The following is a 27,401-nucleotide window of genomic DNA, read 5'->3' as shown; positions in this document are numbered from 1 at the left end:
TGCAACAGCTGTGAGCTGTGCAACTTCGAAAGGGTAAAGTGTCGATAATTGCTTGGGGTTTGACTATCTACAAACATTTCCTATTCCATATCCAGTAGGAACTTGAACCTATTCACTGAAATTTAGTTCAAAGTCCGCAAAATACGCAGATAACAGATCTCTTATTTGTATCTTGAACCTTGCTAACTAATGGAACTCACTCCCAGAGTTTTCAAGACCTACATAAATGAGAAACGATAACTACACAATTACATAGAACTATATAAAACTTGTTCTTGGAAACAAGCTGTTCAGGAAATAAAATCAAGTATCGACAACATCTCAGGGCCAACCTCTTTTTTTTTTTTTTTCAATCTTTAAGCTGATCAATCGACCACTTTAAAAGCAGAAATCAGAAACAGTTATACATTGTAAACGGCCAGGCCTCTTGGTCCAATAGAATTGTGCCTATGCAAGAAAGAAATATCTGCCACAGTCGAGAATTAAGGTTAACAATTCAAGGAAGTGAAGAATGCATCTTAAAATGATCTACACATTTTGATCATCAGGAGCATCATCAATGTCATCAGTTCCATTTCTACAACGATCTTCAACATGCATTCCATGGGGCTTAACTGAATCCAGAGGATGGTGATCCTGCTCCTCTCCTGAGGGATGATTGTGACGGTGTCTATGGCGGTGGGGATGGTGGCCATTCCTCGTCCTCCAAATGTTTATCTGCTTCATCATGGTTGTCATCTGATGACTTCCCTAAAGATCTGCTACTTCTATCGCGCACATAAGAATCGGACTCTGATGACCTTGAATCAACACTATTTGATCGCCTATGTCGTTTATGGTGCTTTGCATGACTTTTGGTTCTAATCTCACCATCTTCATAACTTGAAGAATCAGAAGTAGATTTCAACTGCCGGTGGTGTTTAGGGTGCTTTGCATGACTTCTTCTGGTTCTTCTCTGTTCATCATCACCAGAGTCGGAATTATCAGAATCTGCCCTCCTATGGCGCCGGTGGTGCCTCACATGACTTCTCCTGAGTCTCTCATCATTGTCATCACTTGAAGAATCAGAAGCACTAGATTCTGAACTGGAATCATGACCCCTGTGCCTTTTGTGGCTTCGCTTCTTCCTCTTCTTATCTCCTTCATAGCCACTCTCATATCCATCACTGCTCTCATCACTTGAACCTGAAGAACATCTCTTTGGCTTCCGCTTGGATCTCTTTACCTTCTTCTTTTCACTGTCACTTGACTCCGAGTGAGGGCGTTTCTTGTGCTTCTTGTGGGCTCTTTTACTTGATTTTCTCCTATTATCAATGCCGTTGTCATCACTATAGGAATCAGAGTCTGAAAAAGACCTTCTCTTATGCTTTGAAGTTTTCAACTTCCTAGCTTTGGCTTCAGCATCAGCCTTTGCCTTGGCAGCAGCTTCTAGTTTCTGCTCCCATTTCAAAGGGGCTTCTCTTTTCTCCAGAGCTCTCCTCTTCTTCTCCTCGACCAGTTGCATGAACTTCCTGGTGTCCATTGAGATACAAAAACCAGTACAATATCTGCATTTTGGTATGATGATGACGAAAAGTGCATCTCAAAGAAGAGAAAAAAAGTGTTAGCTTTCGATCATAAAGTCCGGTTAATAACAAGCACGCATGCAGTTAGTTACTCAGAAAACTAACACCAAAGAGGACATTTTCGTTCCTATAATAAGACTCTTGGCTTCCCCTCTTTAACACGTCATATTTTTTAATTTAAAACCCATATACTGTACGATAACAAACAAAGTGACTTCTTACTCCAAACACTACCAAATTTATAATTACTTGGCTATAAAATAGTTGAGCATCACACAGATTGTTACCGCATTACCAACTAAAATGTACAATTGGGCACTGAGTAATTGAATCAAAAATATTCAATTCCAAGTTTACCAAGAACATCTTACAATCTACACAACATATCATCAACTAAAACTTTTGAATTTGAAACAATATAGCTTTTGGGATATACAATTCGGCTCTTACCTTATCCAGAAAGATCACAGCTATAAACACCAAAGTCCAGCCCAAATCGGTAAGTCTAATTCAAGCTAATCTACAACAAACAATACCACAAGAGAATGTCAGAGATCAGACTCAAACCAAACTGAGAAGTAGCTCAATCAAGTTCTCTTCTTGCATATCTTTCTTTACATCACACAAACTGAAGATTTCATCCAATCAAATCTATATATTTTTTAATCAAACCAAAAACTCGATCGAAGATTAATTTACAGACCACGAATCAAAAATCATCATAACCCCAGATTTTACACCGAATCAAAATATCAAACTACAAAACCAATCACTGAAACAGAGAAAATTTAAACCCTGGATGTGCCTAGGAGAGGTACCTGATGCAAAACGGCGGCGTCGGAAGAAAGAATAGGGCTTTGACTCTTTGGCCTTCAACAAATAATAACGCGGTTCGCCGATTTGGCCCTCCCGTATTTATATACACACACAGCGAAGCACACGCCACCACCGCACGGTTTTACGGTTTTTACCCACTCTTTTACCTACTCCAGCTTCGTAACTAATTTTTACTCGGTTTGTTTTAAACTTTTGAATTACTTTATATTTCACTCAAAAATACTATAGTACCCCAACAGTAGATATACAGCTTAATGTCTACACAATGTACTGAAATGTAATCCGTCTAACCGCAAAAATCGATTTGATGAATGCAAGTGTGAAGGAAACTATGGTCCGTCTTTTTTTTTTGGTCAAAACGGTCACTAAACAAAGACATCAACTGACACTTTCATTAGCTCTGACTACTAAACATATGAAATCATATATTCTAAAAAAAAAACTTATGAAATCATATGAAACGATATAGTAGTTAGAAACATTTATAATATTTAAATGATTATGGAAAAAGTAACAACGCTTCACAAACTTCAATATTATTTACCTTATAAGAACATAACAATGAATAATATCAAAAGCATCATCCTATGTTATTAAAAGTCGGCGAGGCGTGCGCCTAGGTGAGTAAAACTTTCGACCGCGCCTAGACGAGCAAACCCGTTGCAATATAAAGCGTCTATGCGGATGTTTTACGGCTTTTAAGCATGTTTAGATGATTCCACCTCGAGAAGGTTTACTTTAAACACATTTGATTCTTCAATTTATAAATTATAATAGCAACCACCACCCAGTACGTGTGTGTCTAATTGAAGTGAGAAGTATATGCATATGAGTTTTTAAATTTTGTTGATGATTCTGATTTTTTTATTTTACATTATTATTCTTAAATTATATAATATTATTTTCAAATAATATGTATTAAAAAAGTGTTAATGTAATTTTAAGTACAAAACTTGTTCAGATTACTAATAATAGTAGTTCGCTTCGTGCAGAAGAAATGAAGAAAAACATGATCGAAAAAAAAGATATAAAGTAAATACGCGCACAGAGGCGCAAGAGTGCTCCAGACTGACGCGGTCAATTTCCCAGTCCTTGCCTTCATCTCTCTCTCTCTGTGCTCCCCAATTCTCCCTAGATCAAAAACAAAAAACCCGATCACACTCCAATGGCGTCGTCGCCGTCCTCCTCCGCTACCACCAACGTCATGCTCGCCATCTTCGAGAAGAAGACCACTCAAATCGACCTCTACCGCCCTCTCCGCAACTACATCGCCTTCCACTACTCCGAGCGCGAAGCCCAGAACCTCGAGGACGACCTCCAAACCCTAAAACAGCTCCGCTCCGACCTCGAGCGCCAACCCGACCCTTCCCTCCCCGCCCGCCGCGACCTCCTCCAAAATTACTACAAAGCCCTCTGCCTCGTCGAGACCCGCTTCCCTATCTCCCCCGACGCCGACCACGTCAACTCCGTCACCTTCGTCTGGCACGACGCCTTCAAGAACAAGTACAAGGCCTCGCAGCAGAACATCCACCTCGAGAAGGCCGCCGTGCTCTTCAACCTCGGCGCCGTCTACAGCCAGATTGGCCTGTCCTACGATCGCGCCACCGTCGACGGCCGGCGCCAGGCGTCCCACGCGTTCATCGCCGCGGCCGGCGCGTTTGCGTTTCTGAGGGACAATGCGGCGACCAAGGCGTCGATTGGGAGCTCCACGACGGTGGATTTGTCGGTGGAGTGCGCCGGGATGCTGGAGAGGCTGATGCTGGCTCAGGCGCAGGAGAGTGTCTTTGAGAATTCCATAGCCAAAGGCAGCACCCCTGGTGTTTGTGCCAAGATCTCCAGGCAGGTCTGTGTTTTCCATTTCAATTCGGTTTTCGATTGTGCTAGTTAGAACTTTGAAGTGATCTGATGGCCTGATTGAGTGAACTTCAGCATCGAATCAAGTGCTTCTGCTTTAAAATGTTAATTATTTAGCTTTTACGTTGTGGTTGAGTGAATTTCAGCTTTATAGTTTTCTATGATCAAGTTGTGTTTAGCTATGAAACGTTATGTATTCAGCTGTGACAGTAGTGCATATAGTTTTCGACTTCAGGTGGTTCTGTTTGCAATATGCAACATTGGAATTGAAACTTGATTTGGTTACAATTTGATATGATGGATGTGGTTACAGGTTGGATTGTACTACGAGGAAGCTTTGGCTGCGTCGAATTCCCCCACTTTGAACCAGCATTTTGACAAGGCTTGGATATCACACATGCAGTTGAAGGCCGCGCTCTTTTTTGCGGAAGCTTGCTATAGGTGTGGTCTAGAGCTGCATGAGAAAGAAGAGATTGCAGAGGAAATTGCACGGTTGAAGAGTGGGATTAGTGCTCTAGCGGAGTCCAAGAAATCAACAAAGGGGGCTGCTGCACAAATTTTGGATGCAATTAACAAATTAGAGGCCAACCTTAACCGTAACCTTGAGAGGGCTATGAAGGAGAATGATAGAGTTTACCTCATGAGGGTTCCGTCCCCTAGTTCCTTACCACCCCTTCCAGCATTTTCCATGGTGAAGCCTATGGCGATGAGTGAGGTCTTGGATGCAAGCAAGGAGAAGATGTTTGCTAGTCTTGTCCCGGACAGTAGTGCAAAAGCTCTTTCCAGGTATACTGAAATGGTCGATGATATTATCAGGACTCAAGCTGAAAAATTGCAACAAGCCAGTGAGCTTACCAGAGTAAGGCTCAAGGAGATGGACCTTCCTGAGTCTATCCTTGCTTTAGAAGGAAATTTTACTCTTCCTACGGAGCTTAAGGAAGACGTGGAGGCAGTGCAGATTAGTGGGGGCCCTGCTGCTTTGGAAGCTGAGTTGCAACAACTTAAGGATTTGAGAAGGGTGAACCAGGAAATTTTGGTACACATTGATGAGCTCTTGCAGAAAGAGTCAAGAGAAGATGCCCAGTTTAGAAGCCAGTTTGGAACACGGTGGACGAGGCCTCAGTCAAGCACTCTTACTAAAAACTTACAGGATAGACTAAGTAGGTTTGCAGCTAACTTGAAGCAAGCTTCAGACAGTGATGCTCGGATTGAGCGCTCAGTCAGAGAACATTCAGCTCTCATGTCAATCCTTGATCGTCACCCGGTAATTTTTTTTGGAATCCTTTGTGTGCCGCACTTGAAATTATTTAGTTCTGGTAGACTTGAATTATTACCTCCTATAAGTAGGTCATGTGTATTTCTAAGTCATTTTGTCTTATTTGCTCATAGATTGAATCTGCCCTACCAACTCTAGCTAGGCCAATAATGTCGTTGGACGCCAATGAAGATGCTATACTAGGGGCTCTGAAGCAAAGCTTGGTAACGTTTATATCTTTTTACTTCATTTTACTTGAGTTAAGCAAAAACTTCTCGTGGTATTTTTGCCTGGTTGTTTTGCTTATTATGTTGCTCCCTTGTTTCTTGCTGACTGCCCAACTATATTTTCTGTTTGTAATTTTCCAAGTGACAGCTTTTGGCGTAATAATTACTAAATTTTACTTTCAGAAGATATGCTTGTCATTCTTGCTTTTGGCAGAAAATGATGTTTGTACTATGTTCATCAATGAAAATATGTTAAATTAACTATGCATATATATGTACATAGATATAGATTTGTTTGTCAATATGAGATGCCTCTACGAAATGTTTACATATATTATAACAGAAAAGGAGAAAACTTTATGATGATATCTTGTTCCACCTATTCTGAAGATAGAGTAATGTTGTGTTAAATTGGTTATTCTTAATGTGATTTTTTCTTATATGTTTTTTCAATAATGCAGCGGCAATTGGAAACACTTGGTGCTCAACGAGCAGGCCTTGAAGACATGCTCAAAGAGATGAAAAGAAAGGTGCAGTGTTTATCCTTTGCATAGTGGGTTTTTTCCCCACTTCAGTGATCTTCCTGCCAATTGCAACTTAATCTTGTTAGATGATTCTCTCTTGTTTGCCACGCATTCTGTCATTAAGTTATTTACCACATGGACAGGTTTGTTGTAACAATGCTAATATATATTCTTGGATTGCTAAGTTATTGACTACATTGGATTTTTGGCTTCTTCGGAAAGCATTCTTTGTTCCTGCAGCACCTCATTAATGTGCTTTATCAATATTTGATGCTGCATTGCATCTTCAGTTTAGTGCATTTTGGCCCTTATTAGTATTATTTTTGGCCTCAGGATGACATACTTCCTAAGTTGATGACATCAACTGGCTCCTATGAGGATCTTTTTAGGAAGGAGATATCAAAATATGATCTTATAAGTGAAGACATTGGTCACAATATTGAGGCCCAAGAACAGCTTTTGCTGCAAATCCAGGTCCAGCTCTTTATCCTATCTTATTAACCAACATCTGTCTTCATTGTGTTGCAATGAGTGCTGTACTACAGTCTGTAAGCCTATTATTGCATTATAAGTTTAATAATCACATGGTGAGACAAACTTTGTGACAGAATATATAGTCTTGCTCTTCATTTTGGCAATCTTGAACTTTAGAAAGAAATTATTAGTTTACTATGGGTGAGCAGGGTCAGTTTTAAAATGGTAAGAAGTTGGATGACACTGAGGCTCAATTCCCTTTACCTTCCTGGAGGAGGTTTTACAAGAATAATGATCCTAACCTTTATAGTCTTAATCTGAGAGTGAGATACCTGTGTTTGATGAGGATGGATGCTATGAAATAGTGTGCATATGATCTGCGTGCCATCTCAACAGTGTGAAGATATTGTTCTGTGCTTTAATTACGGACATGGGGTTTAAATAGTTGGGGCAAGTTTTATTCTAAATAAATTATCATGAGTGTTGTTCCCTAGTTATATCACAACTGATATATGTATTGTTTGTCATCTCCAGGCCCAAAATGATGAGTTCGCTGCAGTCTTCAATCTTGAAGATTACAAAGGTAGGGATGTTGTTATTTGGCTTTCTACCGTTTCATATGGGTTCTATACTTTGAGGGTAACAATTTTTTGATGCATAATTGAATGGGTGGTGTGTCATAATTGAATCAAAGCCTGGGTGCTGAATGATAATTAAATAAAAGCATAGTGATTTTGAACGGGAATTATCTGGTTACATCTGTTTTAGCATAATCAAAGTGATGGTTAGCTGGTGAACAAAGATTTTACATTTGTGGTCATACAGGTTCTCGTAGTTAGGTTAGTTCGCGGTTGTGAGACTTGAATTCATGTAATAAGCTAGGATTTCTTGACATGTTCATATGAGCTTGGTCTGTGTTTCTCTGCAACTGGATGTATTGAATTCCAATCATGTGTAGTCTTAATATATATTGAGTGTATTTTTTCTTCTTTCATTTTGATTTTGTTTCTGATCCTATTCCCTGAATTTTGTCCCAGCATCTCGTGAGAAATGTTACAAGCAGATTCAAGCTGCCATAGCCAAGTACCGGGAAATCAAGGATAACATAAACGAGGGTCTGAAGTTTTATGTCACTCTTCAGGTAATTTGTTTGTTCAACTGCTGCTGAGTTTACTATTCTACAGTGTGAGGCATCATAAACATTGGTGGATTGCTAATTTCATTTACAATTTTTCTGACAGGATGCAATAACTAATGTAAAGCAGCAGTGCAGTGACTTTGTGATGACTAGAAATATCCAGTGTCAGGAAATGATAGAAGACGTGCACAAACATATGGCAGGTCTCAGTTTCCAGGATTCTAAAAGCTCAAGCACGTACAATCCTTCTGCGGGAAGTCAAAGTCAAAGAGCTGCTTCACAACAACAAACTGATCCTCGTCCTCAAGCACCCTACTACCGACCTCCTGAGCAGTCGGGTTATGCTCAGCCTGCCCCCTACTCGACACAGCAGATGCCGCCTCCATACCATGTACCACCCCCTCAAGCTGGTAGTCCTTACCCACCTCCCCAGTCCCAGCAACAGCCCCCTGCAACCCATGAATATGGCCAACCTGCTTATCCAGGGTGGCGCGGTCCATACTACAATGCACAACAATCTGGATCGCATCCTCGACCTCCTTACACCATTCCACCTCAATACCCTCCACACCAGAGTGGAGGCTACTATAAGCAACAATAGTGAAGGAGCGATCGTATTTGGTACAGAATACGATTGATTGTTCATTATGTGATGTTGTAAGTTATCATTCAGATGAATAGATATGGTCGTTTGAGATTGTATAGTCTATTTGCCTGGCACATTTGTGGTCGTCTGGTGGGTTGCTTCTTGGCTTCGTAGCTCATTTATACATTTTTCTCTGTATAGCTTAGAGCGTACTTTGATATATGTAGACTCTGAATAATAATAAATCCGTCCGTTTGAAACATTTTAAGATTGAATACCAGAGGTTTCATTCCGTGATTAATAATAAATTGATTAATGACATGTCCTATATGTATAGGGTACGTGCATTATTACTTTTCTATATACATGTAAAGGAAAACCCGTTGGCATAGAGCAAAGGAGAATACATAAATCGAACTCGTTGGCAACCATAATCCATATAGCATGCGTAGCTAGCTACTAGTGAACAAAAATTAAATAATAGCCGCAACTCTCGATCTTAGAAAATTCAAGATCACTCCATGAGATCCAATGAAAGAAAATAATATAGATTAACAAATGGATCCATATATAGCTTTAAAAACATTAATGAATTCGTCATTTACTCTAAATTAAGTAGCACACAAAATACCAACAGAACTGCTGCTGTCCATGCAACAAATATTAACGTACATACGGTTACCCACTTACCCATACAATTTTCAAAATGTATATATCTACGTACACATTAGAGTAATAAGCTTTTGTCCTCTTTAGCAAAATTAAGATCGAATATATATATTATATCCTCTGTTTGTTTCATCATATATATTCACGCTCAGTGATAATCTTCCCTATATGGTCATATAAGCATGTCGTGTATGGCTGTATGGTTCGGCGGCTTCGGCCCTTCGATACTCCAAGTTCAAAGAGTTTATTTGTTGCCGTGATCGACATCCACATAGACAGTTTCCAGATGCAGCAGTCTACTGAAGTGGTACTCAAATTGGCTTCATCGATCAAACTCTGGGATAGACTGATAGTGATGCCAGAGACTCAGAGCACATCAAAGTGATCGAAGAGTAGATTAGCTACGGTCAGATAGATTTGATTGCTAGAGACGCAAAAATTCTGGGCTGGTGATGCCAGAGGGCACATTTGACAAGGAAATCCTTCTAGAAGGTCATATAAAGCAACTCCCACAGTCAGTCTTAAAAATTTGGGGTTTTGATAAAAATGTCATTTAAAGACCCAAAATGATAATAAGGGTTCTTAGTTTGGACTTCGGATAAATAAGGGTCATTGTAAAACTTCTACCCATTAAAGATTGAGTTATTACAAGCTTGTCTTTACCATAGTAACAAGCTCAAGGATAACAACTTTTACCATTTATATATTAATTAACCATAATTGATTGAAACACACACACCCATAATGTCTCTTTCTCTGTCTTAAACCAACCATATTCGTCTCTCTCTCTCAAACTCTCATTTTATGTTGAACAAAGAAAAATCTCCCTTAATCTCTCTCTCTCTCTCTCTCTCTCTCTCTCTCTTGACAGTGACTTGACCAACTAGATGACCAGTTACATGGTCGGAATGCGCTGCTGTTGCGGACTTGCGGCGATGCAACGATATGTTGTAGATAGTTACTTAAGTAGTTACATGGTAGTTACTAAAGTAGTCACATGATTAGTTATTTGAGTACTAACATTGCTAGTTTGAGTAGTTACATAGTAGTTACATGAGTGCTTACATTACTTATATAGCCAGTTACATAGGCAGCAGTGACATGATATATTAATTGAGTGGTTACATAACCAGTTACTTGATGAGTAGTTACATGACCACAGTTCTATGATCAATTACATGACTAGTGAGATGAATTTGACATAGGAACGTAGGCGGGGTTAAAGATCTTGGTTGACATAGGAATCTTCCATTTTTGCAATGATACCTTATCACATTCTGTCACTAATTTATGGTTCTATGTTGTTGTACTCATTGGAGATCTTAATAGTTATGTAACGTTACCTGAGTAGTTACATGGTAGTTACATTGATAACTGCCTTGATAACTGTATTGATATTGAGTAACTGTTTCAGTAACTATATTGGTAACTGTGATATTGATTTAACCAGCTGGATGACCAGCTACATGGTCGGAGTACGCTACTATTGCAGTGCAACGAGATATTGTAGATAGTTACATGGTAGTTACTTAAATAGTTACATGGTAGTTACTGAAATAGTTACATAATTAGTTATTTGAGTATTGACTGGCCAGTTTAGTTACTTGAGTAGTTACATAGTAGTTATTGAAGTAGTTACATGATTAGTTATTTGAGTATTGACATGGCCAGTTTGAGCAGTTACATTTTATGTGAGTGGTTACATATCCAGTTACATAGACAACAGGGTTTCCCTTAAGTAACTGTTTTGTAACTGTGTGGATATTAGTTTTTTGTAGGTGCGATATTGAGAGATACAACATAGTAGCGGAAACATCGACATCATTTTCAAGGCAACTATTTCGCAGTGATTTTCATGGAGCAGAATGCACTTGAAAAACTTAGATTTTTACAATTAACCAACATTTACATGTATGTTTTGATAGGTTCTGCACCGCTTCATTATGCTGCACTTTATGTATAATTGAAGAACTAACAATCGACAACATTTCATTTAACATACCCAAAAATGTGATAGGTAGTGTGCAGTTAAAAGGACTCTCAAGGTGTTAGGTTCTACGCAGATGGTGGAGGAATCAAGATTCTTAAAGGGTATCTTAGAGCTAGGTAGCTGAATGAGGCATGAGATTTTTTCTTTTTGAAATGAAGAAGAGGGAGTGTGAGATTGATGTCGTCACTTGTACTACTCAGATTCATGGATTTAGTGTTTCCAGGGAAATTTATCATGTAATTGATGATAGAACTAGCCAAATGTTCAAGTAACTATTAATGCAACTACTTCGGTAATTAGGCAATACTTATGTAATGGTCTTGTAACTGTTGAAATTATTGGTCATGTAACTGATTATTTGCAGGGTATAATGAGTCTTATAATTAGTCAAGCATCGCAACAATAGTGTGGACTATTTACCTAGGCAGCAAATGGAGCATGTCAGTTACTTAATACCAGTAAAGTTACTAACACAGTTACCAAACAATTATCTATATAGTTACATAGAAAGTTATCAAGACAATTACCGAATGTCAATACAGGTACCGAGACCGTTACTTAATGCCAATATAGTGACCGGAGTAATAATCACGTAACTACTCAGATAACTGATCATGACTAGTTTGAGATAGTTTCTTAATCCTCATATAGTTTTCAGAACGATTACTTATGTCAATATAGTTATTAAGATAGTTACTTAATGTCAATATAGTTACGGGAACAGTTACTAAATTGTGTAACTACTCAAGTAACTCGCAACTATGTGACTACTCAAGTAACTGGTCATATAATTACATAAGTAACTAATTATGTAATCGATCATGTAATTACTCAAGTAACTCGCAACTCACAACGTCTGGAAGACTGGAACAGTTACCGGAGTGACTATCATATAACTACTAAAGTAACTGATCATGCGACTATTCAAACTAGTCAGGTAACTATGTAAGTAAACAATCATATAATTGGCCATGTTACTATTTCAAGTATGGTAACTACTTAAATAACTCGCAATGTGACTAATAAAGTAACTCATGATATAACTACAAAAGTAACTGATCATAAAGCTGAAAACTATTCAAGTAGCTGACAATGTAGCTACTGAAGTAACATGTAACTACTCAAGTAACTCATTAGGTAACTAAAAGTTGGCTTTTTTATTAGAACTAAATATACACTATCAAATGAGTGAACTGATAAGATGAAACATAAAACCAAAAGCTAACCAAGTAAGAGAAAAATCAAATCTGATAGTTACACAACCAGATAGTTACAATGATACTCAAATAATGAACATAATAGTTACAATGATAGTATGTCTATAATTGTATCGATATTGAGTAACTGTCCCGTTAACTGTGTTGGTAACTATCTGTGTTCATATTGATATTAAGTAACTGTGTGAGTAACTAAATGTCGATGTAAGACTTACAATGCACAAAATATCTAGATGAACAAACGCAACCTTTTCAGCCTCAATGACCTCATCTTTCACACTTCGGCAATACCTTTGGGAACAAAAATCAATCCAATAATAATCCCCCCTCCCATTCTCACAAAAACCTTCAACACTTCCTCTCACCTCATTCTAGGGCATTTTGTCGAACACCTTATGTGCAACTTCATCAACTTGGCCTCCACAAAGGGATTTACTTCATCAACCACGTCGGTGCTCCATCCAACCCAATCAAATGGAATTAATATTGGTGCACCATTGGAGTATACTATTTTTAGCCAGTTTGTGCGCTTCGAAGCCGATCATTGGGTGAATGCAGAGGAAATCAATGTAGGAAGAGAAATTTGAGGAGGAGAGACCTAGAGAACTCATTAACAAAGAGGGTTGCAGAGGTGCTGGAGGGTGAGGAAAGAGAGAACGTGGGCAGCAGAGTTGATGGAGGTGGAAGGAGGATGACGTGGGGGTACTGCTCACAAAGGTCATGGGGTCGGAGAAGAAGGAGATGTCGAGGTCCACGGTAGAAGCATCAGCTATCGTTGGTCTCGATTTGTCTCTCTATTTTTTTTTGGGATTAATTGGAGAGAGAGAGAGAGAGAGAGAGAGAGAGAGAGAGAGAGAGAGAGAGAGAGAGAAGAAGATATGGGTCTGGAACAAAATTTAGCAAGAGAGGGTATAATGGTAATGAAAAAAAGAAAAAAAACCTCTTTTTATCATTTGTTAAAAAAGAAAAGACAATTTTATCGTGAACACATTCTAATATGGCACTTTTTTATCAAGTGATATACAAGGGTATTTTTTTAAACATTTTGACTTTGAAATAGCTCTTTTCAATAATTTTTTCTAAAAATGTATGCTCTTGAAAAAAAAAATTAGGCAGTTCCCGGTGAGGAATTCTTGTTTTTAGCACCTCTATTCTTGTTCTTAGTAAGACTAGGATGCCGCCTTCATTAACTTTCAACTAAGTTAAAGAACAATTACCTCCTTCATAGAGATACTTTTAAGTTTTCACTGTTACAGGAGAACTTTCTCAAAGAATAGAGGTATTCTTTACGTGCAAACCTCCTTAATAAGGCTAAGATGCCGCCTTCATTTAATTGAATCACTAATGTAAAAGAACAATTTTCTTTCTCTTATTACGTACTATGTCAATTATGTCCAATCTTAGATAGACAAACTAGTATAAATCAATGTTCTAAAAAACGGGATAGGCGGCTGTCTAGGAGCTGGGTGCCAACCCCCTATTCCGATTTTGCATAATTGGATTTGTCTAGGCGTTTTTTTTTCAAAAAAATCCACCTAGGCGGATTCTAGGCTTGTGCGGGTCTGAATGGTTTATATGCGTGTTTTAGGTGGGTTCATGAAGTTTTATCTATGTTTTGATTATTTTCAGTATTTTTTTATTTAGGACCATTCAACTACCTATTTTAATGTTATTTTAATTTTTATATGTTATATAAAAATTAAAAATAATTAAAAAATACAAACCGCCTAGTCCCCTTACTAGTTCTCTAGGCGCTAATCCCTGGCAATCGCCCGACTAGTGTCTAGCGTTTTTAGAACCTTGGTATAAACGCTAGTCAAATCAAAGATCTTATCAGTGTGTAATGCGGAAGTGGTCACTTGTTCTAGTGAGGTACTCAAAAGGGTGATAGTCTTTGTTCTAAATTGAATCATCAAACAAATTTGGGGAGACCATTGACTAAAGGGAGGAAACCAGAAAAAAAAAACATCAGTTACGAATGTAATTTTCAAATTAGTTACATGTACTGCAAATGGAGATGCCCTAATTAAAGGCCTATAAAAGGAAAGCTTTGGCAGACATTTTATGCACATCCATCTGCTTCTTCTTTAATAACTACTTATCACCATGCATATGGAGATGGAGAATCTGAATCTCTTCATTCCTTCTTCTGTTTTGTTTTCCATATGTATATGTGCACTCATCTTTTTTTCTTTCACATACTCTAAATCCAATTCCAAACTCAAAAACCTTCCTCCGGGAAGTTTTGGATGGCCAATTATCGGTGAGACCTTCGCATTCATGAATGAGACGCAGCAAAGATTTGTCGGGGACAGAATGAAAAGACACTCCCCGAAACTCTTCAAAACCAACATCTTCGGCGAGCCAACCGTGGTGTTTTGTGGCATTTCCGGTCACAAATTCATCGCTTCTAACGAGGAGAAGCTATTTCTGGCATGGCGACCACACTCCATGCAGAAGCTCTTTCGTTCCTCATATCAAAAAGCTGCTTCCCAGGCCACCATACCACGAGCCGATGCAGTCCAAATCTATCGTGCCCCGGGTTTTCTGAAACCTGAAGCTCTAGTTCGGTACATAGAAACCATGGATTCTTTGGTTCAGGAGCACTTGAAGCTTTACTGGGATGGCAAAAGCACAGTTGAGGTATACCATCTCGCTCAGCTACTTGTGATGACTCTATCTGCTCGCTTCTTCACCGGCCTCCAAAACAACCCTGCCCGTACCGAAAAGTTCACGGAACTGATGACTATCATAACTTCAGGGCTGCACACTGTTCCTTTCAGTGTTCCAGGAACCACCTTCTACCGAGCAATGAAAGCCGCGGATGCTATGAGGAAGGAGGTTCTTTTGTTGATCAAGGAGAAGAAAGCAGCAATGTCTAGTGGAGTCCAAATGCACGATATCATGTCTTTCATGTTGTTTAACGCAGATCCCACCGGCCGTTTCGTACCGGAGAACGAAGTTGCAGATAAAATAATGGGTCTGATGGCCGGTGGATTCCACTCGCCTTCCATGGCTACAAGTTACATAATCAAGTATCTTGGAGAGAACCCTAAAATATGTGACAAAGTCCGGACAGGTAACTCTTAATTAGTAATTTCTAGCTAGTTGTTACGTCTACAATATTAAGTAAATAATGACCGGAGTTTGATGGATCAACGCAGAACAATTAGAGATTGCACGCTCAAAACAACCCGGTGAAGCACTTACTTGGGATGATATGCAGAAGATGAAATATTCTTGGGCTGTTTCACTTGAAGTTATGAGGCTGGTACCACCTCTTCAGGGAACATTCAGGGAGGTCATTTCCGAATTCATCTACGAAGGTTATACAATTCCAAAAGGGTGGAAGGTACGTAGATTGATCATGCATGATCTCATATCAGTCATATTCCCTAATATAATAACTACTAGCTAAAACGTAATGTAAAAAGTATGATGGTGTTTGCATTATAATCATAGATCATATAATGTAAAAAGTAAACAGGCAATGAATAAGGAGATCGATGAATATAGATATGCTCTCCAATGAAGATCATGTTGTTAAGGACCAGTTGAGAACCTCTTTGATTCACCAAGTTTTCAATCTCATATTTAGATCTCTACTGTTTAGTTTGTAGATATATGAGTAGATCATCCATGCAAAAATTCATTAAAATTGACAATCGTTAAGACATTCATAAATGTGATTTACTCATTATGAACTTAAATGGTTCATGTTTAACAGTTTTGGTTCGTTCATTGGTTTAACATAGTTTGATACCTTAACGATTACTAAATTGGCTGAAAATTTGTATATATAATCTACTCACATATACTTAATATCTAAACGGTTGAGATGAAAGAATGTAATCGAAAAATAAATCTAATTAATAATTAATTAGAAAGTCTTCAACTAGTTGTACTCATTGGAAAATCTCCCTTGAAGCCATATATTGTGATGTCATGTTCTCTAATTTAATAACTTGCTTGCTAATTGAAGCTATATTTTGTGATGTTACTTTGTACGTATCAAGGTGTATTGGTCGGCCAGCAGCACAAACAAAATCTCCGAGTACTTTTCAGCACCTGACGAGTTCGATCCAACTAGATTCGAGGACGGCAAAACGCCCCCTGCTTACTCTAACATTCCATTTGGCAGCGGACCTCGGATCTGTCCAGGAAAAGAATATGCTCGTCTGCAGCTACTGTGTTCTCTTCATCACATCGTGACAAAATACAAATGGGAAGTGATAAATCCAAACGCTAAGATTGCTGGTGGTATGAATCCCGTTCCAGTGGAAGGGATTCACATTCGCCTCCAACCTTATCAGTTGGTGAAAATGAGTGCCTTCAGTTCTTAGATGACTCCAAACCCGATTAATAATCGTTTTTAACTGTGTTTAACAGTTAAAGCGTGAGCACGATCTACATCTGTATGTTTTCTATTGCTAGTCTCTAATAATGTTCTGTGCACAATTGGGTTTTTGAACTTCTAAATTCATTTTGTGGTATGTTATAATTATAAATCTTATTTTACCCCTGAATTAATCCCAGCGAGAAAGAAAAATGACAAACAAATTATGGGCAACAAAACAAACTGAGATATACCAGCATAACTCTATCAGCAGAGCAAAAGGCTGAAGGTACATTGTACTGTACACTTAATAAACAAAAGGCATATAATTTCTGACATTTTGCAACCAAATCATGAGTCGTAAGGTAAGATGAGCTGAAGTTAGACTGATAGACCATCTTTCATGAGCGCATACCATGAAAATGTAAGGCACAACAAAAATTCCATCAGAATTTACTCAGTTAACGTCTCTTTCTTCATCCCTAATCTATTCACAGATAATACACCATTAACATCAGTGACAGGCAAACAAAACTACCTGTGCAAATGTACTGCACCCTTAACTCTATTCATGGTTTATGCTGTGCGTGAATTGAGGTGCGGACCTCTTGCTGAGGAGTCAGAGCTTTTCCATTCACAAGCAATTGCTCTTTGAAATCCACACGAAATGATTTGAACTGGTAAAACTGGATGACATACATGGGAACCATAAAACATTAATGAATATATTAAATTTTTATACATTTATTTAGTTTGTCAAGATTCAAGAGTGGGTGAATGATTGTTACAATTACTCACAAAAAATCAACAGTCTGTCTTCCATGATTAAGACTATCTGAGTTCTAATTTTAAGTATTTTGTCGACAAAACATAAATAAAGAATGCCATGATTATTCATAAGTACCTTTTCTTTCCATGAAAAATTGACCTGCCGATATAACGGATCCAACAATGTTATCTGGTCTCCTTCTTTGATCTGTGAGATGAAGATTAGTCTAGCTGTTAAATGAATTTGATGGATGATCTATTTATTTGTTAAATCCCAAAAAGGCCAGAAACCATTCAATTTTGGAATGTAAACAAAGCTAGATAGTTAAAGTGTTACATTCAAATTTTAAATATGTAATGCACATGAAAACTACCCAAGCAAAAAAAAAAACATAACCATGTAATAAATTACAAATTCTGGCAACCCTTACCGAATCATATTGAATGCCATAGACTGACAGAACAAAGCAAACTTGATCTGGATCGCATGCCAAATAGTACCTGATAAGACAAAGAACAAGTTTGTCTACACAATGACTTCAATTTAAAAAGTAGACAATTCTACATTAGCCACAGAAAACTTACTGCACTACAAGCTTGTAAAGAACTTTACAAAGACAAACACCTGAGTACATATGCAAGATGCTTCCAGAGGACTTACAGAGGAGCAACATTTTCATGCTTAATGAAAAATAGCACTTTTCCCACTAATGCTACTGCTTTGTTCAGACCCTCAGATAGATGATTTACAGTAGCCCTTTTATACGATGAATTCACTAACAAAAGAAGCAAAGGACAAAAATCATTATACTTCCCACAAATAAAAAGAAGAGAATTAAAATAAAATAAAAAGGAAATACAAGGTCATATGGGCATGCTCATTCAAGTTTATATCATAAGCTACAATACATAAAAGAGTAAGGTGGCGTACAATTTACCACAGCCAGAGATGATGCTAAAGACGCAAGTCGTTTAGATCTGGCTTGTCCCTATAGCAGAAAATTAATCAAAAACAGCCACACATCAAGACTACATATGCAAGACATATTGGGAAACATAGTGTAATATATGAGATTCTATAAAAGCTATTGACCATCAAGTGTCCTGAACCTGGAGCTTCTTTACTTGATTGTGATTAATATATAATGAGATTCTTTAGTGTCCTTGTTTTAGAGCCAGTTTCTGAATCTCATCAAATGTAATCCACAAGATGGTGGCTTGCAACTATTAAACCATGGTACTACTAAAATTGGGTTACCGACATTCAAGACCACAAAAGTCACATGTAGAAATTAAAACTGCATTACCCTTAACAAGTTATCCAGCTTGTCAAGAAGGTTAACGATCTTCTGAACCTCCTCCATAGCATTGAGACCAGGATCCTTTAAAGCAGCAGCTTCGAATCTAGTAAGGGCCATATCATAGTTTTCTAGATATTTGCTTACCTGAGATAAGAAACTTGGTGTTAAATTGTTTGTAGCACAAGATACACCTAAATGCGCCAAACATGTCTACAAAGAGGCATCAACTTAAGCAAGGTCATAAAACTTCTGTGACTGGTATTCATCATCCCTTTCATCTTTTTAAATAAGCCACCATGCAAATTACTTGGAACAATAAATGGTGCATCATTAATGTTTCGTTAAATCTGTCCACCTCTATGAGCAGAATGTCACACTATAGCCAATTACCATAAACTAAAGTTTAAGGAATCATCTAGTAAACAAGATGGAGAAACCAATGAGTAGTTTATGTCATTATGCCTAAGGAAAACATAACTTACAGTAGCACAGTTAAAGTACAGGTCTGGATTGGATTTCATTCTTTCATCTTTTTCCTGAAATTATCAAAAAATGAAAATTTATTAGAATGCATATAGTTCTCCTGACATATGAGGAAAGATCAATAACCATAATTGATCTATTACTAATTAGCTGATCTTTAGAATTTTTGCATTTACAGCATTTTGGTAGGCCTTTAGAGACTGCAGAAGCTTGGCATGGTCCCAGGCTCCGGTCACAAAAAAGCTCGTAAGACATGCATTTCCAAGATTGTCTGACGAGAAAGGTGGGATCATTTCAGATAAATAGACTTGATAAATTTCTCAGAAAATTGCAAATGAAGGCTAGCAAACATTCAAAATAAATGGTATAGCAAAGCAAGTAAAGTGAAATGCTAAACTACAAACAATATCAAATATAAGTCTCACTCAAGGCCCAAGAATAAACTATTCTTAATGATTAGGGTTACAAGATCTTACACCATGAATTCCCATCCTTGACATCCAAAGTTATAGCTTCCTTGGCATGCTTTATGCTTTCATCAACAAGTTCTGCCTGATTTTCAGCACCTGTAAAAGGAGATCAAATTTAGGACAGCGTAATGACGCTGACATTGTGGACAGGAAAGATGCGTTGAAAAACAAAACGAAACATTGCCTTGAGCCATTTTCCTTTCGAGCATTGAAAGTTGAGACAGTATCTGTTTGTTTGGACCCTGCACACGACACAAGACAAAATAAGCATCCACCATAATCCAACCCTAAGCTAAAACCAACGATATACAACCAACACTAAACCTTGCTCAGCGCGAGTGTAAAGCAGTTCTTGGCCGACAGCAACTCTCCCTTCTTCCAAATGCAGTTCCCTAGGCACAACCACGCATCCGCAAGAGATGGATTCAGCTTAACCTGCATCTCGAATCGCGAAACTCCTTAACTCAAAAGCATCCCATCTAACTCAAACACTGTAACTGCATTTTCGCTTACTTACAGCTTTGGAGAGATGATCCTCTGCCTCTCTTTTATACTCCGGCAATGCATCCAATATCTTTCCTCTCAGATACTCGTACCTCGCACGCTCCCCTAGAAGCTTCCTTTGCTCTGGTAAATCTCACGCTTACTTTAAATCAGATAAAAATTCAAGTTCCACAGCTAATTAAGCGGATTAAGACTCTAATCACAGTGTAGGCTGATTTGAACCAAAGCAAAAGCTTAAATGAAGCAAGGAGAATTGAAGAGTGGTACATGGAGCTCGGGAATGGAGGATTACCTGGAGGAATGGAGTCGAGGAGGTTGAGAGCGAGATCGGATTCCGATTTCAGTCTGGCGATTTTGAGGTCGAAATTGGCCGGAAAGTAGGTATCTCGAGTTAAGTAAAGTGCTTCGGTGGCGCTACTGGCTTTCTCCAGTGCGTCGTTTTCCATGCTCATCGCTCTCAGAACGCAGACAAGAAGAAGAAGAAGAGTGTGTGTGTGTGTGTGAAATGGACGCAGAGGGGGTGGTATCCTTGATGTGTTGGGCTCTTTTGGGCCGATACTGGACCCAAAAAGTCTGAATTTGCAACCAAAAGCCCAAACCCGATTACTTTATATGATGATACACTCGTAATAGCGCCTACACAGTAGTGCCATTCTTAGCCTAAACTCGTAACTCAAGAAAGCAAGTTTTTCCGAAGAAGTTATACCATTTTGCATAAAGCCAAGTGCAGTACTCTCAAAACAGATTGGTGGATTTGGTACAACTGTTACCATTGAGCTGTCAGGTACTGCATGTAAATGGGAAAAGACAATCCAGACTTTTTACCATAGGAGGGTCATTATGATGAAAACTCATAGCAGAAGATGATAATTCTTAATTTTAACTCTTGAATGAAGAGGCAGACAATCTATAAATGTCGCCTCTCACATCTCACATTCTCTCTGCTCTAACAGCTCTGTCTAAGTTCCTAGCAGCTTAAAGCCATTTTGTTAGCCTAGAAAAGAGAAAACGTTGGATTCATGAATGAGCTGGAAACCCTTCACTTAACTGAATGTAGTGATGATTAAGTTACTCGGCTCCCCGATTGGTTTATTTGGTTTTAGGAGAAAGATGGATCACATGAGCTGCAGATTCTTTCATTTCTTCTTGGAAGAATGCTCAAACTGAACAATGTGTTCTGTAATGTTTCCAAAATTGCGCCTCTTTTATTTCCTGATAGCTGTACACAAATTTTGGTTCTAAAAATCTGCATGCTGCCTAATAACTAAGGGTCGTTATAGACTTATAGATGCCTTTCTTTGGGGGGCTAGTTGTAGGCTTTAGCTCAAGTTCTATTACCTTTGTTCATTTTCCTATAATTTCATAGCTTAGTATACTCTAAGAGATTTTAGATTTTTAGTTGAGAACATAAAAAAGTGGTTCATTTTACATCAACAGTCTTCTGTAAGCATACCAGGAAATGGCTAGAATTCTCATCTCCTTGATGGGGCTTCTTCTCTCATGCTTATGCATAGCGAAAATGACGAAGAAGGTAGAAGCAGAATGCATGGAATATAAGGACCCCAACCAGCCCTTAAAAACTAGAATCAATGACCTACTTCGCCGGATGACCTTGGAAGAAAAGATTGGTCAAATGACGCAGATGGACCGCAGTGTTGCTTCACCTGAGGTGATGCACAAGTACAAGATTGGTAAGTATCATTATTTGTATTTCCTTTAGATGAATATGTATTTGGGCATGTAATTAAGTTGTAGACAATTTAAGGGATGGAAGAAACTAATGACTTGTTTTGGGCATGCAGGGAGTATTTTGAGTGGGGGTGGGAGTGTGCCAGCAACAAAAGCTTCTGCAGAAACTTGGATTAGAATGGTAAATGATTTTCAAAAAGGATCTTTATCGACTCGGCTTGCTGTTCCACTGATTTATGGTATTGATGCCATTCATGGCCACACCAACGTCTACAAGGCAACAATATTTCCTCACAACATTGGACTGGGAGCTACCAGGCAAGCTGATATAGGATTGATCCTAGTTTTAATTCTAATATTACTAAGGTTTGAATTTCACCTGGATCTTAAGAAGGAGTAATTAAGAATGTACTAACTCTAAATCTGCCAGGGACCCTGAACTTGTTAAGAGGATTGGAGCAGCAACTGCGCTTGAAGTTAGAGCTACAAGAATCCATTATACCTTTGCACCTTGTGTAGCGGTAAAACCAAGATGACATGAACATTTTATCAACATATATATACCTATATGATTCATTTAAGGCTTTTCTGTAGTTTATAACTATTTGTTTGCAGGTTTGTAGAGATCCAAGATGGGGTCGTTGTTACGAAAGCTACAGTGAAGATCCTAAGCTTGTTCAAGCAATGACTGAGATCATACCTGGATTACAAGGAGAGATACCAGATAACTCTACAAAGGGCGTCCCCTATGTAGCAGGAAAGTAAGAAAATTATTCTTTTGATGTGATTTTCTAATATAAGAAAATTATTCTTTTGATGTGATTTTCTAATATTTCACTAGCTAGCTTTCTTCAAACGAAAACAATACAACATCAGCTAGGTAATTACTTTACTTAATTGGTGAAACCAAATCACCATTGAACATATAATGTAATTCCTAATAAACCAGATTGTGGATAACTTTCGCTGTTAATATGTGCCATTTCTGCTGTAGCGATAAGGTTGCAGCTTGTGCAAAGCATTATGTGGGAGATGGTGGAACAATCATGGGCATGAATGGTGATAACACTGATAAATAAACATGGTTTACTGAGCATTCACATGCCACCCTACCCCAGTGCAATTTTGAAGGGTGTCGCAACCATTATGGTATCTTACTCGAGCTTAAATGGAGTAAACATGCATGCTAATCGTGAACTGATCATCGACTATCTTAAGGGTACTCTCAGTTTCAAGGTAAAATATACCTTCTGATCGTATTGATAAAATTAATACTATACATATGTAAAACACTAAAACCTTGTGATATTGTTTTCCAGGGTATTGTCATCTCAGATTGGCAGGGTGTTGACATGATCACCTCTCCTTCTCATGCCAATTACTCGTATTTTCAATTATGAAAGGGATTAGTGCTGGCATTGATATGGTTGTTTTCATCTCTTTTGCTTTCTAAATTTTTTTGTAAACTTAATGTTGATGTATAATAACACCCGATCACCTAGTTAATTCTGTGTTACAGGTCATGGTTCCATACAACTTTACAGAATTCATCAAGGGTCTAACATCCCAGGTGAAAAATAAAAGGGGTAATTCATTATACACCAAAAAATCAACACCCATTTTAAAATAAACCCACCTCTACAACTCTTTCAATTAAGTTGAATAAAAAAGGAAAAATAAATTATTTAATATAAGAAACCAAACCTGCTATTGATTAAAATTACTTTTCTTGCCACTGATACAAATAATAAGATATTTCTAAATCACTTAATTATAGCTTTCATCCAATTCTTGTTGCAAATTATGTACAAAATCCCATAATTTAAGCTCACTATATTAATATTTTTATTACAAATTTGTAATTCTTTGTCTTAATTCACGTTGTTTTTAATTAACTTTATGTCTTAATTATGAATTATTCTATAATACTAACTATTTTATTTCAATCAATTTCATAATTATTGAGAAAATCATGGAACTTTTTAATAAAACATATGAAAAAGTTAGGTGAAAATGAATTTCGATTTATAGAAGATATGTATATATAGGTAGTTTTTGGCTATATGCATAGGATATTTAATTAGATACTTTTTGTAGTTAACTTGAGGTTTTGAAAATCATCTGGTGTGTAGAAAATTTATTTTTATATTTATTTTCGTTTGATACCTATGTATTAGACTCATTTTTTTATTATACCTATTCGTTAGATTTGTCACTACATTATACCTATATTTAGTTAGAAGGTTATAGTACTCAAGCCCTACATAATAGGTAAATTAGAAATGTAAATAACTATAACTAAAAAACTATCTCGATCAAAATAATATACCTAAAAATAAGAGAAAAAATAACAAAGAACAAGATCATTATGTACCTTATAATCAGATATCATTCGTGCTTGTACAATGACACCAATTATGAGTGTAAAAGTGAATATGCAAAACTCTTACTCTCATTTGAGCCATTTCTTCCACTTCTCCAACCCTTTCTTTTATTTCAAATTAATTTTCCGATTATCAGTCTGTCTGTTGAGTCACATGCAAGAAAAATTATTGATGCTTGTCTTCTTCCCCTAATTTCTTTGAAGCAAGTAGAAGTTTTTTCTAAAGATTCAAATGAAATGGGACTTTGAACTCTAGGTAAAATATGAAAATTATATTACCTGCACATTAGGAAATAAAAATATATCACAAGTATATGTATACACACGCACATGCACTTAAGGTATAAAATCAAGAAAGTCATAATGTAATTGATTATGATGCATTTAAATGGAGCTAAATTTTAGTTTAGCATTCAAAATTCAAACTTATGTTGAAATTGAGAAAATACTAAATCTTGTTTTAGTTAATCTAAAGGGCAAAATGGTGAAGACATAAAGAAATGAATAAAAATAACAATAATAAATGCTTAGTATATATATGAATTGGGTCTAAATCTAAAGAAAAAGAGTATGGGTTTATTTTTAAAAGGAGACTCCAAAATTGGGTTTATCTCTAATTTTCTCGAGGTAATTCATTATACACCCAAAAATCAACACCCATTTTAAAATAAACCCACCTCTATAACTCTTTCAATTAGGTTATTTGAGAAACCATGGGCAGAATTGATGATGCTGTGAAAAGAATTTTGCGGGTTAAATTTACAATGGGGCTATTTGAGAAACCATTGGCTGATCTCAGTCTGGTCAACCAGGTTGGCTGTCAGGTAGCTAGTTGTTCATAGACCAAGTGATACCATTCCATATGCAATTAGGAATGTTCTGAAACTTACTAGTTTTGACTGATTTAACAAGAACATAGAGAATTGGCTAGGGAAGCAGTGAGGCGATCGCTAGTGCTTCTAAAGAATGGTGTATTTGGTGAGAAGCCATTGCTGCCCCTTCCCAAGAAGACATCAAAATACTTGTAGCTGGAACTCATGCACATAATCTTGGTTATCAGTGTGGCGGTTGGACCATTGAGTGGCAGGGAAAAAGTGGCAACTACCTCAAACAAGGTAAACAATATTTTGGTCTATTTTGATTTGTTTAGACTATTTTGAAATTCGATTCTAGATGTAATTTTACTACTACGATCCTTTTATCTGCATATGCATTGCTGAACAGGCTGCAGGTATCACAATTCTAAGTGCCATAAGGAACACAGTTGCACCTGAAACCAAAGTTGTGTACAAGGAGAATCCTAATGCCAAGTTTGTGAAGTCAAATAACTTCTCCCATGCCATCGTTATTGTAGGAGAACCACCTTATGCCGAGGGAGCTGGTGACAACTTAAACTTAACAATCCCTATATCGGCCGAAGAGCCATCAGAAAAGTTTGCGGTACAATGAAATGTGTTGTTTGCCTCATCGCCGGCCGTCCTGTAGTGATCAATTCATATTTTCCATTATAGATGCTCTTGTTGCAGCTTGGCTTCCAGGGACTGAAGGCCAAGGAGTCACTGATGTGTTGTTTGGTGACTATGGCTTCACTGGCAAGCTTCCTCGCACCTGGTTCAAAACGGTTCATCAGCCGCCTATGAATGTTGGAGATCCACATTGTGATCCTCTCTTCCCTTATGGTTATGGCCTTATTACACAACCAACCAAAGCCAACCGGGAAATGAGTTTAAGCCATTCTTGAATGATTATTGGAAGATCGGAGGTGATTAATGCATGTATAAGCAACATTTTATTCAGGCTCATAAGAAAATAATGTCATCAAAATAAAAGCAAATAAATACCAGATGTCATTTTCTTCACCAATTAGTGAATATAACTTATGTTAACAATTTTAGTTGATATGTATCAAAACATGGTTAATGCAACAACAATGCCTTGGGGTATAGCAGAGAGATTCTTCATTTCTGCTTTTTGTCTTGCTGTTATTGATCGAGACTCACAATCATCTTTTGTTTGAATGCGTACGTTTATATCTGTGGCATATAGACTCGATCACATTTTTTTATAAATGTGATGCAAAATTGTGAGTAAGGTTGGATATTAGTCTCTTGGCATGGCATCATTCATTACTTGGGTTGCTGCATGCAATGCTGCAAATGTTGCAATCAGAAAATTGGCTTTGCAGGCTGTGGCCTTTTGTCCACATCGCAATACTTGTCTTAAAAGACTTTTGCCCTCAATTTGTTTGAAGTACACAGCTACACACACGCCTACACAAATTGTAAATGCTCATTAGTAATTACTGCTTGTGATTGTTTAGTTTTTTCCGACGTAGTACATGCTGCGGCCAAGGACCCAAGGTCCTATTGGGGTGGGGTGGAATGTATGAACGTTGGATACAAGAATAACAAGATATATGTACAAATCCTAATGAGTTTTTATTCTAGGATTACTTCTATCCGTAAGTGATCCATCAGAGCATGCTTACTTGCTCATGTCCAAGGCCTTGTGGGGCGGGGAGAAACATCAAATTAGACCAATTAATTTGAAAATTTAAAGGTTCTAGTTAATATTATTTTCAGAGTTTAAAGTTTAGAGTTTAACAACGCGTATTGCTTAAATATAAAGTATAAATTTCATGGTTGTACTCTGTTGATAAGAGTGTTTACATGCTTTGATTGCAAGTTCACGAGACCTAAAACTATATCATCATATGTATTCCTATTTGAGAATTTAAATCACAAACTCTGATTTTTGAATGTGGCCGGATTTTAACGTATTGTCCAATTTATACAGTGTGGTTTTCAGATAGTGGAAGCTAAGTGCATGTTGGCGATAACCTATCTTACCATACCATATATGTAATTAATTAACTTGATACAGACATATCACCAATCCAAGTACGTACTAGCTTGTGTACCACATCTTTGGTTGGTCACTTGTCCCTAACTCATCCAACTCGGTTGAAATTCACTACATAAATCACGAAATAGATCGAGGAGTAAATTCAATGCACTCACCTAATTCATAATTGGTGATAGGAGGTGATAAAGAAAAGATTGAGAAATGAAAACGAGTGCTGCCGTTGGTTGCTGGCATTGTTTCCTGGTACGTATAAGATTGTGCGGCCT

General features: G+C 37.6%; 4 protein-coding genes and 1 pseudogene across 5 annotated transcripts; 3 read left to right on the top strand and 2 right to left on the bottom strand.

Annotated features, from left to right (window-relative positions):
* Window positions 1–450: 450 nt before the first annotated feature.
* Window positions 451–2,441, bottom strand: LOC126791754 (uncharacterized zinc finger CCHC domain-containing protein At4g19190). 2 transcript variants are annotated; one of them, XM_050518226.1, is made up of 3 exons: window positions 2,384–2,441; window positions 2,016–2,085; window positions 451–1,581 (listed from the first exon to the last, which is right to left on the bottom strand). In XM_050518226.1, the coding sequence occupies exon 3, from the start codon at window positions 1,520–1,522 to the stop codon at window positions 671–673; it is 852 nt and encodes a 283-aa protein (XP_050374183.1). In that variant the 5' UTR covers window positions 1,523–1,581; window positions 2,016–2,085; window positions 2,384–2,441; the 3' UTR covers window positions 451–670. The 2 variants fall into 2 exon arrangements, with proteins under 2 accessions (XP_050374183.1, XP_050374184.1); XM_050518227.1 differs by having other exon boundaries at window positions 451–1,547; window positions 2,384–2,403.
* A 989-nt stretch (window positions 2,442–3,430) lies between these two features.
* On the top strand, window positions 3,431–8,742 carry LOC126791720 (vacuolar-sorting protein BRO1). The gene is made up of 8 exons (XM_050518185.1): window positions 3,431–4,245; window positions 4,570–5,520; window positions 5,646–5,735; window positions 6,200–6,268; window positions 6,596–6,736; window positions 7,271–7,319; window positions 7,774–7,877; window positions 7,978–8,742. The coding sequence occupies exons 1-8, from the start codon at window positions 3,568–3,570 to the stop codon at window positions 8,473–8,475; spliced, it is 2,580 nt and encodes an 859-aa protein (XP_050374142.1). The 5' UTR covers window positions 3,431–3,567; the 3' UTR covers window positions 8,476–8,742.
* A 5,700-nt stretch (window positions 8,743–14,442) lies between these two features.
* LOC126792399 (beta-amyrin 28-monooxygenase-like) lies at window positions 14,443–16,679 on the top strand. The gene is made up of 3 exons (XM_050518827.1): window positions 14,443–15,415; window positions 15,501–15,688; window positions 16,353–16,679. Exons 1-3 carry the CDS (start codon window positions 14,443–14,445, stop codon window positions 16,677–16,679), a joined length of 1,488 nt encoding a protein of 495 aa, XP_050374784.1.
* Window positions 16,680–16,944: 265 nt separating this feature from the next.
* On the bottom strand, window positions 16,945–20,971 carry LOC126792398 (uncharacterized). Its single transcript, XM_050518825.1, has 14 exons — window positions 20,865–20,971; window positions 20,491–20,771; window positions 20,212–20,321; window positions 20,019–20,129; window positions 19,879–19,936; window positions 19,701–19,790; window positions 19,401–19,495; window positions 19,224–19,277; window positions 18,748–18,885; window positions 18,372–18,429; window positions 18,102–18,216; window positions 17,872–17,941; window positions 17,577–17,648; window positions 16,945–17,358 (listed from the first exon to the last, which is right to left on the bottom strand). The coding sequence occupies exons 1-14, from the start codon at window positions 20,969–20,971 to the stop codon at window positions 17,242–17,244; spliced, it is 1,476 nt and encodes a 491-aa protein (XP_050374782.1). The 3' UTR covers window positions 16,945–17,241.
* A 686-nt stretch (window positions 20,972–21,657) lies between these two features.
* LOC126792397 (uncharacterized) lies at window positions 21,658–26,011 on the top strand (annotated as a pseudogene).
* Window positions 26,012–27,401: the final 1,390 nt, after the last annotated feature.

This window comes from Argentina anserina, chromosome 4 (assembly GCF_933775445.1).
Source record: "Argentina anserina chromosome 4, drPotAnse1.1, whole genome shotgun sequence".
NCBI classification, from domain to species: Eukaryota; Viridiplantae; Streptophyta; class Magnoliopsida; order Rosales; family Rosaceae; genus Argentina; species Argentina anserina.
Note: the sequence above shows the minus strand (reverse complement) of the source record. Positions and strands in the feature narration are given on the sequence as shown.